The following is a 14,080-nucleotide window of genomic DNA, read 5'->3' as shown; positions in this document are numbered from 1 at the left end:
TCAGGGCGTTGGGTGACCGAACGTGTGCTTTACCGCCGGGGAGTTGCAGTCCCCAGCCTGGGCAAGCAGGCAAAGGTTCTCTCGGGGAAGGCCGGGAAGCGGCGCCATGCCTAGAGACTTCAAGCGAGATTCCAGGTGCCAGCACTTCGTCGCGACGACAGAGATGGCTGGCAGATATCCCACGTCGATGATAAAATACGCGTCGCCCGTGAAGACTGCTTTGACTTGGGGGTTTGTGATGCCCACATCATCCAGCATGGCTTCGTATGCTTCGAGGTGCTTGTTGTAGTCGTAATCATCTCCTCCAAATGCCGTATTGAGCCAGACTCGACAGGACTCGTGGCGGCACAAAAGAACGAACCGGGAAGCCTTGGACATGTATTCCGCCCCTTGACCTTGACCGGGTGTGTCTGGCGACCAGGAGGCACGAGATTCGTAATCATCGAAAAGGGCCTTCCAGATGTTTAACGAATGATTGAGTCTGGCTTGTTCAGCTAGTAATTTGGGCGGCACAGGACTTTGTTCCCCAGGGTGTTGGCGGTAGGCGTCGGCACGCCGCACAAGTTGCAATGTGCGACTGAGGACATCGTCGAGCATGACTTGGGCGTCGTTATAGACGGAAAACCCGGCAGGGATAGGGTGTTCCAGTCCCGTCAGATTCGGAAAATCCTCAGGGTCATCACCGTGTACGAATGCGATGATGGTTGTTCGTCTAAAAAAGGGGAGGAGATGCTCCCTTATCCACGGATAGACGGTGACCGTGACCGTATCCTGCAGGAGCTCAAAGCCATGCTTGCAGTGCTTGATGGCGACCATCTGCCTCGACTGGAGCGTCTCGATGGCTGTGAACAGGAGGCAGACAAGCAAGATCGCAGGCAGACGCAGCTCGACGGTCCCGGTCGTCAGGTCGCGGATCGCGGCGTTGTAGTGATGGAGAGCGAAAACCTCGTCTCGCAGGCGGAAACCCTCTGCCTTGTTATCCCAGTACTTCAGCCTCTCTGCGAGGGAGCTGATGGCGATAACGGAGTGCCGCGTGGCAGAGTCAAACACGGTAAACTGCATGACCAACTGGGGCCAAAACTCGGGGTTCACGGCGCCCGACAGGTACGGCCCGGCTTCCTGGCAGAAGTACTGCAAAGCCCGGCCTTCTCTTTGACCGTTTGCACTGGGGGACACTTGGTGTGGCTGGTAGTGCCGGAGCTCCAGATTCCTCGTCGATGAGCCGCCCGGCGGTTGGTATCCGTCACAGTGGCGGCCGGTGGCTATGCAGCGGTTGCACGACGGCTTCGTCTCGTCGCACTTGACCTTACGGATCCTGACGGCGATGAGTTAGATTAGGCGCGTCTTTACTGGAGAGACTTAACATCAGCCGCGCGCAGCGTTCCAAGTGTCTGCGGCAGATGGCCAGAGGGGAGAGGGCGGCTCTGGGGCAGACTCACTTGCAGGTGATGCATCCCGTCCTGGCCTTCTTGCTACCCTTTCGAGCCATTGTGTTTGCCCAGATGACTTTTGCGCGGGGCCACCCGGCCAATCCCGCGCGGTTCGCTGGAGCCACTTCCGTCCCCCTATCGTTGCCGCAAGCCTGTGTACGAGCGGAGGCACAGCCTGGTTGCCAAGGGAGTGAGAAACGCCTTCACCGGAACTAAGGCCTAAAGATCATGCGGAGAAGAAGAAATGATGGCGCTGGCTGATACTATCCTGACTGGTTGTTGCTCGTGCCATTGCGGGGGCAGCATGGGGTTTGTCCGAGCTGACCAATGTGAGAGAAGCATCTCAGGTTCGATTATGGGCAGCCAGGTCCTCCTGTTCGTGACTTACATAATAGGGTAGTTAGTTGACGGGAATGCTGGCAAGTTCGTGAGATGATGTTGGAACATAATGAGCTAGATGCTCGGGTATAGGGAAATGAGAAGCCTAGAAAGAAACCCATGAGTCTTAAAGATCCCTAAACTCCTGGAACCCAGGCCGGTTAGTAGTATGATGACTGACATGACAGGGCTGGCTGGGGTTGTATGGTTTTCTCATCAACGGTTTCAATTTGTCAGGGGCAGTCCTTATCAATGGCAGATGACTAAGCCTTCTGTCCCTTCAAACCCTACAACACAAGATTCGATACATTAACCGGTCAGAGCAGAAGGTTGACAAGCGAATATAGCTGCGGCGGAAGTAAAAAAATTTGAAACTCTGGAAAAAGACGTCAAGTTCGTGATCTCAAGACTGGCGAAGGGAAAAACAGACGGATTCTGCAAAACACTTGGAGAAATTTCATGGCGGTTTGGTGGTGAAGTGATGAAGAACTCGCGTTCATACGAGTCCCATGGAAGCTCAGCAAAAAGGCTCTGATAAGTATTGAAATGTAGCCAAACTGATCTTGATTCAAATGTATGGCAAGCAAAGAATGAGCCATCGCGCAGTCGTTTGGAAGCTCTTTAGGGTTGAGGGTAACAGGCGACTGAAACCACCAAAAAGTCAAGTCCACGAGATGGCTATCACAGCTGGCAACAGACGTGATATTAAACCGTCTCCTTCTCGCTTCTCGGGTGCAGCGAGTGGCCTCCGGCACGTGGTATGCCTACATTCTGGTCTCGTGGCTTGGAGATTTCCCTGGCGGCTCACGTGGCGATTTAAATGTCCGTTGCCCACATCGAGCCTGTCTCAGTCTCGTGCGGGGGATTCCACCAAATGGAGTCTGCGGCATTGGCATTCCCCGTGTCAGATCAACGACTGGTCCCCCGGACTGAGGTGGATGTGGGCTTTGTGGGGGGCCCCCCCGTGGACTCCGGAAGCCCTCGGACAGGGTTCCGGGAGTTGTTGCTTTAGCCTAAATGGCCAATGTTGGACCGCTCGAAGTACGCATGACTGGCACAGTTCCTTCTCGTTTACCGACGATACTCCGAATCGGGCCGTTGAATCCACGGCGGACCGGCCAGCTCGGCGGTTTGCTTCTCTTCGACCCCGAAGGACGGCCGCTTGAGGGAGACACGCCAGATCGCATAAGATACGCCGTTGGCGACCAAAGCCTCCGCTTCCGCATCGTCCGCATCGTCCCCGTTCGTCCCTCGCATTCCAGCCTTCTCGATGACAAAGGTCCCGGATCTCAAGATGACTACCGACACCACCCCCCCTCTCGACGTTGAAGCGTTGATCAAGCAGCTTAGCTGGGACGAAAAGATTGAGCTGCTCGCCGGCCAGGGCTCCTTCCGGACTACCGGCCTTCCGCACCGTGGCATTCCCGACCTTGTTGTCAGTCATGCTTTGAAGCACCAAAGTAAACAAAGCTGACCCCCTAGTCTAGACCTCAGACGGGCCTCATGGAATTCGTGGCCGTCGATCATTTGCTCGGGTGAGCACAGCGCACGACCCCTGCGTTGATTCCATGTCATATGATGGATTGATGAATGACACTTTGTATTATCACCGACCGCGTGATAGTGGTAGCTGATCTCCCTCCAGAACCCAAGCCCCATGTTGCCGTCCGCGACCGGCATGGGAGCAACATTCAACGCCGAGTTGCTGCACAAAGTCGGGAACCTCCTCGGCGAAGAAGCGAGGGCGAGAGGGGTGCACGTTCTGCTCGCGCCCACCATCTGCCTCCAACGTTCGCCGCTGTTCGGTCGAGGATTTGAAGCCTTCGCCGAGGACCCTTATCTCAGCGGCATCCTGGGGGCAGCCTACATCAACGGCGTCCAAGAAAGAGGAGTCGCGACCAGCGTCAAGCACTACGCGGCGCACGACCAGTCCGATAACTCCATCGAAGACAACGTCTGCATGACGCAGCGGACGTTGCGGGAGGTCCATCTCATGCCGTTCCAGCTCGTCATGCGCGACTCGGACCCCTGGACTTTCATGACTTCGTACAACAAAATCAACGGGGTCCACGTCAGCGAGGACCCTTTGCTTCTGAAGCAGGTTCTGCGGGAGGAATGGGGGTTCAAGGGGCTCGTCATGAGCGATTGGTTCGGAACATACAGCACCTCGGAAGCTCTGAATGCAGGTCTGGACTTGGAGATGCCCGGGCCGACGCAGTGGAGGGGTAAGTGTCTGAGTCTGGCGGTCAACAGTCGAAAGGTCTCGCGGGCAGCAATCGACGATGCCGTGAGGAATGTCCTCAACCTTGTCAACAAGGTGACCGACACGAAACCGGCGGGCCACTTCTCTGCTTCGAACACGCCTGAGCAACAGCGCCTGATTCGCACGCTGGTCTCGGAAAGCATTGTGCTGCTGAAGAACGACCGCAAAGTGCTCCCCATCAAGAAGACGGGGGAAACAAGGATCGGTTTGATCGGAGACCACATCAAGAACCCCGCTCTGAGCGGTGGCGGAAGTGCGGAAGTCGAACCGTACTACTCCGTGACGCCGTTCGACGCCATCGTTGAGGAGGTTGGCAAGGAACACGTCTCGTATGCTCTCGGATGCCATTGTAAGCCTAATCCAAATGGTATTGCTGAGGCATATGCTGGGCTAACTTGACTCGCAGCTTTCAGGTTCAGCCCGTTGCTGAAGAACCTTGCACCCAAAAGGCCGCAGCATCAAGGCTTCGGGTGGTCCGTCGAGGTCTTTGGAGAAAACCCGGACGAAAACCCCGGTTCTGAAGTCCTGGCATCGGCCCATGCGCAAAAGGAATTGATCGATATCCCGGAAAGTTTCCACGCCTCGCTGCCGAAGAAGTTCTACGCTCGAGCTCGCGCAACCTACACGCCTTCCACCTCGGGCCCCTTTCGATTCGGGTTCAGCACTTCGGGGAAAGGAAAGCTGAGGATCAACGGAGAGGAAGTCGTCGACTTGTGGACCGATCAGCCGGCCAAGACAGGGCCCACGCCCTGCTTCAACCGGCTTTCCATGGAGAGGTTCTGCGAAACAACAGTCACCGAAGGGCAACCCATCGACCTGGAAGTCGTTCAAGTCAACGAGGATCTTTCTGGAGGCGTCGGTACCGCATTGACTCTCGCAGGACGTGTCGGTGGTTTCGAGGTCATCGACGAAGACATTGCCATCAAGGAAGCGGCAGATCTGGCAAAGTCCGTCGACGTCGCAATTGTTGTTGCTGGCCTTTCCTCCGATTTCGAATACGAAGGGGCAGACCGTAAACATCTCAGGCTTCCCGGCCGCGTTGACGATCTGATACAAGCCGTGCTCGAGGCGAACCCGGACGCTGTGAGTTCCATGTTCATGTCCCAACGGAGAGGCACCGCGCTCCAATACTCACATCACGACATCTAGGTAATCGTAACCCAGTCTGGATGTCCGATCGAGATGCCATGGGAACCCAAGGCGGCCACGCTGGTTCACGCTTGGTTTGGTGGCCAGGAAACAGGCCATGGTCTCGCTGACGTTCTCTTCGGCAATGCCAACCCATCCGGCAGACTCTCACAGACCTTCCCGAGGTCCATCAAACATACACCTGCGTACCTGACATTTTCCAAGTCCGACTACGACATCGTGTACGGCGAGGGAGTGTTCATCGGCCATCGGTATTACGAGTCGGTCGACAGAGATCCGCTCTTCTACTTCGGGCAGGGTCTGTCCTACTCGACGTTCGAGTACTCCAACCTCCGGGTACCCGAAACCTTCGAGCCATCCGCAGAGCACAAGATGATCATCTCGGTCGACGTGACGAACACCGGCCCCTACGACGGCGCCGAGGTCGTCCAAGTCTACATCCACGACCCGGAGAGCACTCTTTTGCGGCCTGTGCGCGAGCTGAAGGCCTTTGCGAAGACGTTACTCGCCGTCAACCAGAGCAAGACGGTTGAAATGACCCTTGACAAGTATTCTCTCTCGTACTGGTCCCAGGAGAACTCCAAATGGGTTGCGGAGGCCGGGGAGTACTTCGTCATTGTGGCTTCAAGCTCCCGGCCAGGGGATGAGATCTCACGCGCTCGCTTCAACCTCCCGGAGACATTCTTCTGGGAAGGCGTTTGAGACTCCAAGCGGCTCGGGATGCACAACAATACCATTCGACGGTTCACTTCAGAGCAAGAGTTCAATTAGGAGAAGTGAGAAAAGGGGGGCATGGAAGAGGGAACTGGCTCTCCGCATCATTATCAAGCCTTCTACGTAGTGGTTATCGTAAAGATCAACCAGTGTTACATGCTTTTGATTGACCTAAGATCGAGTTACAGATCCTGAATAAGCTCCCCTGGGAAAACACAGAACTTAATTATACAGAAAGGCATCCCCCTTACCCGGGTGATGCCGTCTGAACACATGCTGCTTAATAAGGGAATCCGTGACCATCGATGGCGTGCTTCGTGTAAGCCGATGGCGGAGATGGTTGGTTTCCACAAGCGAGAACGATAGGCTCAGGAGGTAATCTCGACATCCCTCCTCAATCACACGCCATCTGCAACCTACATATCTGACGTATTTAGTTATCAATAAGAACAAAGCCTCGAACCGTATCTACGCTATCGGACAGGTAATAACGAGAGCTTCAACATCGCGCTGCCGAAGAAGTCCGGCTTTCCCATATCCAAACTCGAGTCACTAAGCAAAACCATCTTTTCATGTCTGCTTCATCGGTGCGTGAGGGCGGCCCCGCGCTGAAAGGGCCGTTCGACTTCGAGGATAGTCCACTGAGCAGGGCCGCCCGTCAGCCGTTGCTCCTCGGCCTCTTCCTCAACCTCCAAGACATCAACTTTTCCACACAGCCCACGACAAACAGCTGGACGTTTGACTACAACGTCGAACTCGTCCGCAGGGCCGAGGAGCTCGGTTTCGAATTGGCCTTCAGTCGTACGCAGTGGCTGCCCAAGGGCGGCTACGACGGCGAGGCTTCCCTGGACGCCTTCGTCGCGCTGGGCGCCATGGCGGCCGTCACCAAGTCCATCCTCCTTATCTCGACGATGCATGTCCTCTACGGGCCGCTCCACCCGCTTCACATCGCCAAGTACGGCGCTACCTTGGACCACATCGCCAAGGGCCGATGGGGCATCAACGTCGTCACCGGCCACAGGGCGGTAGAGCACGAGATGTTTGGTCGGCAACGCATCGAGCACGATAAGCGGTACCAGATGGCCGGAGAGCTGTTCGACGTCGTCAACAGTCTCTGGGGCGAGACCGAGAACATCTCCTACAAGGGGAAAGTGTCGCCGTGGCAGCTCGAGAACGCCTGGATCACTCCCAAACCGCAGTTTGGCAGACCCATCCTTGTGAATGCCACGGGTTCGCCTGCTGGCATCGACTTCGCCGCACAGTATTCCGACTTGATCTTCATCACCTCGCCGGGAACGGCGCACATTGACAGCGCATTGGAGACTCTCCCGGATCACATCGCCTCTATCAGGGCGGCTGTCAGGGCCAAGGGCCGAACAGTCAAGATCATCATCAACCCCATTATCGTCTCAAAAGACACGTCCGAGGAAGCCTGGTCCTATGCTGAGAGCATTGCCGAGGGGACCAGAATCCAGGCGGGGACCAAGAAGTTCGGCACGGCAAACGGGGCATATGACAGCGATGCGCACGCCTGGAGAGGGCGCAAGGACGCCAAGGAGAAGAAGGGCCTCAACCTCGGCGGCAACATCGAGATCATTGGGTCGCCGGAAGAGGTGGTTCAGCAGTTAGACGCCTTGCACAAGATCGGCATCGATGGTGTCCAGATCAACTTCTACGACTTTGCCCCAGACTTGGAGTATTTCGGCCAGAAGATACTGCCATTGCTGAAAGAATCTGGTTTGCGAGTGGAATAAGGAGATCATGACGAACCAACATTAGAGATAGCAGCGGCAAAAACAAGAGGTGCAAAGACGCAACTACCGCTTGCATTGAGAACTATGGCTGTCATAAGAACTATATACCGTTGGACCGCACGCTCGCAAGAGCCTGCTATCAGTAACCGCTCGCCATTTTGACAAGAAAATCTAGACGAAATTCTCGCTATTTATTCACTCGTTGACTTTCGAGATTTGGGTGGCGGGCTCAAAGGCGTCGGACACTCGAGGTCCACTTGTTCCTCCGTGACCCCGAAGTAGTAGACATCGTCATCCGAGTCCCTCTCGGTCAACGCCATGCTCATGTGTCTCCGTAAACTCAAGTCCCGACGCAACCCTCCGTCTCCCAAAGCAAGGCTGCGGTCGCTATACACACTACTCCTGACGCTGTTCCTTCGCTGCTGCTGAGGCCCTACGCTCTCGACCGTCCCGCCGCTTTCCCTCCGCACACCGTTCACCTCTACCGTTGGCATGGCCGCCATGACCGGCATTGCCGGCATCATCGGCGTCACAGGCAGCATTGGCGTGACGGGCAGCATTGGCGTGCCGGGCATCGGCTCGATATCGTCGACTCCTGCAATGGTCGACTGCTCGCTGCGTTGCCGGCTGCGCTTCCAGGTGAAGCTCGGCCTGTGCTTCCTCATTGCAGTGTCGGAAGCGCAACTTATCGACGAAGATATCCTGTCGTTGGGTTGTGGCAGGGCGGGCCGGGAACGGGGCGTGTTGCTGAAGTCGCTTCCGCCAGACGCGCTTCCGCCGGGGAGGTACCGGGATCTCTGAACCAGCGGGCGCAGCGTTGGAATACAGCAGCATATGACGGCACTTGAGAGTTCGGCAATGGACCAAAGGGTGGTCGGCGTACTCTCATATGTCTGATCGACTGTGTCAAGAGATCCCGGGAGCGTGATGATTCGAATTATGGATATAGCACAAGTCCTAAAGGCAGCATGTGAGCTTTGGTGCGCGTAATCGGTCACGGCCATTCCAAAGCATGACAGGAGGCCAGCATAATCCGAGGAACCAGGGGCGTGGCTTACAAGAAACCTAGTGAGAAGCTAGCAAATAACGCCAGCTTCTGCGGCTTGTGCAGTTTGAGCATGCCCAGTAGTGGTAAAGGCAGAATGAATATAAGAATATCCGTGACCAGATGCAGGGAGGCGTTTGCTAGCCACCATCCCAGTATGTTGATGGGTGAATTCCAGTAGTTGTTGCGAAATATGATGTCGTAGGTGACCCCCGCAGAGATGAGGGTAGATAAGCCGAAGACGACGAGGAACGCGATTCCGATGTTGCAGAGCAGCTCTACTTTCGGCAGCGGGAACACGCGGCGGTACTGAAGCAGAAACGCAATCTTGATTGAGATGAAGGCGATGTTATACAGCATGATGATGGACATGGCAAGCTAGAAGTGCGCAGTGAGTAATTACCTGAGTGCAGCCCGAAGGGAACAGGACCAACAACAACTCTACCTTTTGGCCTTTGATAATCGTCTTGATTGGCGTCATCCAAACGTGCTTTCCAAGACCGAATCTCGTGCCTTTTGTTTCGTATAGTCAGCGGCCTGAAAAGCCGTGTCCAACCACCGCGCCTCAAGCACACGGGAGGACTCACCGAGACAGATCATGGTATCGTGAAATACGACCGCAAAGAACGAACAGACAAGCATCGTGTCATCTGCTCTCCATTTCTTTATGAGGAACGCTCTAACGTAGATCCGCAGCGCGACGAATATGGTTGTGACGGCCAGCAAGGCGCTGGTTACGCCGATGATGAGGTCGACGAGATTTTCGTGCGAGTTTTCAGGAAGAACACCGTCGGTTATCCCAACCCTTGCGTCGTTGCCGGACGGCGACGGATCCATGTCTTCCTTCGGAGGACTGTACAAGATCAGCATTGAATCGATCGGTTCGCTCATCGGTGCATCGGGCGGTCGAGTGCCGTCGTTCGGGAGACGAGCGTTCCCAGGGGACAACGATGTGGCGGTTATCGCGCTGTCACAAGGGAGACTCCAGACGTAGTTGACTCCCAGGGTTCTTCTTCTTAAACGTGTTTTCTGTTGCGTGAAGAGGGAGGTCACTCGATGCGTACCGACTGCAACGGGGACAGCGATGAAAGGAGTGAAAGAATGAGATTCGGAATCCAAGTCCAAGGGAAGAAAACCAAATATACAGGACGCCACTTTGGGCGTTCCATCGTGCTAGAGCTGCCGCTACCAGCCCTTTAGCACGCGTTCGTCGAAATGTCTCAGAGACCGAGTCTACTTGTGAACCATCTCCCTCCGGATCCGGCGACCGATTTTCCAGATCGCACCCAGCTTGTCAGCAAGCGATCACTCGCCCGGTCTTGACATTTTGTTTTATGCCGTTTGTCCACAATTCTTATCTTGACCATTCTTCTTCGTACAGAGAGATCTGCCATATTGCTCTGCAGACGTGGGAGCAACTCGGAGCAAACCCCAGCTCGATTTCAGCCTGAGACCTGCCCACGGGAATGAGCCAGTGTCAGGTTCGTCCAGTTGACCCATTCCAGGAAAAGCTTGTCTCATTATAATCAAGAACATTCATCAAACGTTGAATGGACGACGGAGGTGGCTGGTCGTGATGGAGGCTGAAACGAAGACTGCCATACTGCCATGTTTGCACCACTCACGGAAACTCCAGCTTTCATTAGTCTGGTGCACTCCACTTGGACGCGATTCTCGTGGCACTACGAAGCTGGGGCACCTCCCGCTTGCTTAGAGATCTATTGTAACAGGCCCCAGAATCGACCGATCGACCCTGTCAAAGCAAGCCATGATGCAATCACTCGGGAACACCGCTATTCAGTCCGTAGCGTGGCGTTGTGGCGTTATGCCCCGGGGCAAATTACTCTCTTACTTGTTCATCCGCCGCATGTCTGTTGAAGACGAGCAGGCAGTCTAGGAGATACACCTCGGCGCATCGGATTCCAATCTCATCTGCTGAAGCTACAGGATCCACACATCTTTCGGCCCAATCAAGACCTTTCGATTTTGATATCATGACTCTTTCCCCGTAACCCTGCCCGGTCTGGCCAGGGGACCAGGATGCAACATGCGAGGATCATGCTGCTCGTCAAGGAACCAGCCAGACACCAGCCACGCTTCATAAAGTCATGAAGTCACGGAGGCCTAAGTGTTGCCCGGGTTAACCTTAAAATGACTTTTTCCTCACCCTCAAGTGGCGCGTCGCAGCAAGTATACTCTCATCGATCACTCGTAGTCGAGAGGAGAACGAAATGGGCCGTGGGCGGTCGGCTTGAAAGGCTATCGATCATTATTCGTCGCCCGGGATCGAATCGCCCCAAAGACTGGCAAATTCCTTGAACATGGCTTCGGCCATCTGTCACAAGTCGCAGTTGCGGCCACGGGCGCTTTGTACGCTCTGGCCGTTGCCGGGTGCTGCGGGCTCTTTGTTCTTCTGTTCTTTCGAGGCCAACTCGCTTTGTGAGGGACTATTCCTAGAGATACGGGTAACAAATCAGGTGAAGGAATCCGAGCAACATACTTCTCATAAGATTTTGTAACTGTTCATCTTGGTTGTTTTGATATCCAGAGAACATCTTGAAAGGTCCCAGAATTCCATTTTTGGTGTCCACTGGGATCCAATGCAGCAGCTTACTTTAACCAAGGAAAAAGGAGGAATGATTCCCGAGGGAAAGTCTTTGCAAACTGTTCTAGAGTACGAGACTATTCCGTCTTTGGTCAGTGCGTGAGAATTAGCAGGTGCTGTCATTGCAAATACGAATTCGTTGTTGTCCGAGATAATGAAATGGCATTGTGCGGATTGATGTGACATGACAAATGTCTGGGGTTTCAGTAACTGACACTCCAAAGTTCCGCAAATTTCAACTGGTGTACCTTCTTCCATGATTCCGATCTAGAGGGACACTCTTGAGAGATTGGAAGAGGCTCTGTTGCTCCCAGCCTATTTATAGAAGGGACCTCTTTCTTACAAGAGGGTGTGAAATACGAGCGGAGATTAGAATAGCCGCCCTCCCTATCTGTTGACGCCTTGCTCCATATACCATAGCCCCTGACATCCGTCTGTACAGTGATTCCAAGTGACTGAGTCTTCTTTTGACTCAACGATGAAACTCGGTCAAGAAGTAAAACCCCTGACAGTGATCATCGGAGTTCTAATGTAGGGTAGAACATGCAACCCAACAAATGAAAAGGAAACAGTGACAGCAAGAAGACCTATCTTGACGATTGTCCAATAGTGTAGAAGGCCGCTTGCTCCCTGGTGACAATAACCACGCGCAAGCCATGTGTCTCGGTGCATGTGCCGGCAGGAAACCTGGCGTCGGTGCCACAGCAGCAGCCGTCACAAAGAAGACGTCGTCGAAGATCCGATTCTGATTCTACTATGACGCCAGTTCTGGTAGCCAGCTCCCCCGTGTTCTTTCACAGACATTGCTCCCTTCGGAAAGATAAGTCTATCGAGGGCGACTGAGTCTGTTGGACGCCGGTCGTCAACCAACCGGAAGACGAGATTGGGATCTAAGACCGTGGGATTAAAATAGTCCCGCTGCAGATCTGGCAGTTACTTGATGTGCCTGAGTCAAATGCATTCCTGAGGCACGGCAGTCAACTTCGAACTAATGCACTTTTCCTGTTTCCGATGCTCAGGTTGCCCATGACGCAGTTGTTGATTGGAAATGAGGTGACCTCGACTTGTAGCAGCCATGAGCCGATGCCGATGGGTGGATTCAATCTCTCTCTAAGTCAACATACCCACATCTGGCCCCCCCCCACATCTGGCCCCCCCAAAAATGAAGCCATCTCCAACATCACCACCATTTTCACTTAATTACTGCCCTCTTCTAGATGCCACTACAATACAGTCTTCAGCTTCACTAGGTAAATCAGACTCGCTGGATTCACCTGCAGTATCCTCTTTTTCACCAGCCTCAACCTGCGCCTTCTGCACGTCTGAGATAGTGGCAAACTTAGTGTTAGGATCCAGCTGGACTGCCTTCCTTTTCCTCACTGCAGTATTGGCCACTTGGGCCTGCAGAAGCTCCAGCTTGTGCTGGGCAGTTGCCAGCTCATATGCCTTTTCACTGAACCCTTTTTTCACCTTCATGAAAAGGAGGCGTTGAGTACTGGCGTCATTATCCAGCTCTGTGAATAGCTTCAGTTGGCCAGCCAGATCCTTCATCTTCCTTGGCGTCGACCACACCACTGCAGATGACGCAGATGCCCATCCCTCAGCTTCCTTGCCTCCAGACTGCCCTTTGCAGGCCTGATCTAATGGCCCTGGTGTTGATGGGAGCAGTAATGAGCTCATAAGAGGCTTCGCCATAGAGACAGGCCATAGTCCAGTCCATTTCCATCCACTCTTGATGTTCTGCATTGTCAGGCCTGCCAGACGAGCCTTCTGATAACAGCCTATAAAGTTCCTCTTGCCTACAATAGTAGAGTCATTCCACTGACTGAGGTATCCAAGCTCCTTCCTATAGGCTGCCTTTACAGGGCTGAAGACTGACTGGTCAAGTGGCTGGAGGACATGGGAGGTGTGTGGTGGCAAGAACAATAGGTGGATGTTATTAATATAGCAGAGCCACATAAATTCCGTCGTTGTGTGACTCCCATGGCCATCAACAACAAGCAGTCTGGCCTCCTCCTTGCCCTCCTTGCCCTGGGAGACAGTCTGAGGGATGAAGACCTTCTGCAGCCATTCAACTGCAGTGTCGTCTGTAGTCCATCCATTCTCTGTTGCAGTGAACTGCCATCCTTTATAAGGGCCAAGGTCTAGAGGAAACCACTGCTGCTGGACTGTCTTGCCCTTATATATGATGAGGGGATCAAGGGCATGGCCCAGGGCAGAGATGCATTCGATGATGGATACCCATGCCCTTGATCCAGGCTGTTTCTTGCGGACAGACTTCGTCTCAGACATGCCTAGCACTAGCCCATTAGATCCTTGGCCCTCAAGGATACCAGTCTCATCCATGTTGTATCTATTGGCTGGTTTAATGCCCTTGATCTCTGGTATGGCGAGGAGTTTGAACCAGTCCCTGATGACCTCAGTAGATGCCCCATTAATACGTCTTGAATCTATAGGGCGACTTCTCTGCACCTTGACTGATGGATTTCTCTTCAAGAAGGCTTGGATCCATCCCTTTCCTATAGGCTCTGTGTCCCCTATAGCATGAAGGATCCTTCCTGCGAATACCCTCACTTGTTGATGAGTTGGGGCAAGGCCAAGGGCATGCTGGATTCGCACCCATTCAGCCAGCTTAGCCTCCTGATCTGGGGATAACCTCTGGAGGTCACAGAAGGCAGCTGTCCTTGCTTGGACACCTTGGAGTCGATGACGAAGTGTTGACCTTGGGATCCCCCATTCAGA

The 14,080-nt window shown here is 54.1% G+C and overlaps 4 protein-coding genes across 4 annotated transcripts; 2 read left to right on the top strand and 2 right to left on the bottom strand.

Moving 5' to 3' along the window:
• CH63R_10645 (C6 zinc finger protein) lies at nt 1–1,489 on the bottom strand (the record flags this gene model as incomplete). Its single annotated transcript, XM_018305619.1, has 2 exons — nt 1–1,315; nt 1,440–1,489. The coding sequence occupies 2 exons, from the start codon at nt 1,487–1,489 to the stop codon at nt 1–3; spliced, it is 1,365 nt and encodes a 454-aa protein (XP_018155043.1).
• A 1,589-nt stretch (nt 1,490–3,078) lies between these two features.
• On the top strand, nt 3,079–5,922 carry CH63R_10644 (Beta-glucosidase; the record flags this gene model as incomplete). Its single annotated transcript, XM_018305618.1, has 5 exons — nt 3,079–3,243; nt 3,296–3,343; nt 3,454–4,420; nt 4,478–5,154; nt 5,221–5,922. 5 exons carry the CDS (start codon nt 3,079–3,081, stop codon nt 5,920–5,922), a joined length of 2,559 nt encoding a protein of 852 aa, XP_018155042.1.
• A 584-nt stretch (nt 5,923–6,506) lies between these two features.
• CH63R_10643 (Methanesulfonate monooxygenase) lies at nt 6,507–7,688 on the top strand (the record flags this gene model as incomplete). The annotated part of the gene is made up of 1 exon (XM_018305617.1): nt 6,507–7,688. The coding sequence occupies one exon, from the start codon at nt 6,507–6,509 to the stop codon at nt 7,686–7,688; it is 1,182 nt and encodes a 393-aa protein (XP_018155041.1).
• Nucleotides 7,689–7,879: 191 nt separating this feature from the next.
• CH63R_10642 (Integral membrane protein) lies at nt 7,880–9,603 on the bottom strand (the record flags this gene model as incomplete). Its single annotated transcript, XM_018305616.1, has 4 exons — nt 7,880–8,645; nt 8,747–9,111; nt 9,179–9,246; nt 9,321–9,603. 4 exons carry the CDS (start codon nt 9,601–9,603, stop codon nt 7,880–7,882), a joined length of 1,482 nt encoding a protein of 493 aa, XP_018155040.1.
• Between the last annotated feature and the right edge of the window lie 4,477 nt (nt 9,604–14,080).

Source organism: Colletotrichum higginsianum (assembly GCF_001672515.1).
Source record: "Colletotrichum higginsianum IMI 349063 chromosome 7 map unlocalized unitig_7, whole genome shotgun sequence".
Classification (NCBI taxonomy): domain Eukaryota; kingdom Fungi; phylum Ascomycota; class Sordariomycetes; order Glomerellales; family Glomerellaceae; genus Colletotrichum; species Colletotrichum higginsianum.
This window is presented reverse-complemented; position numbering and strand designations above follow the sequence as displayed.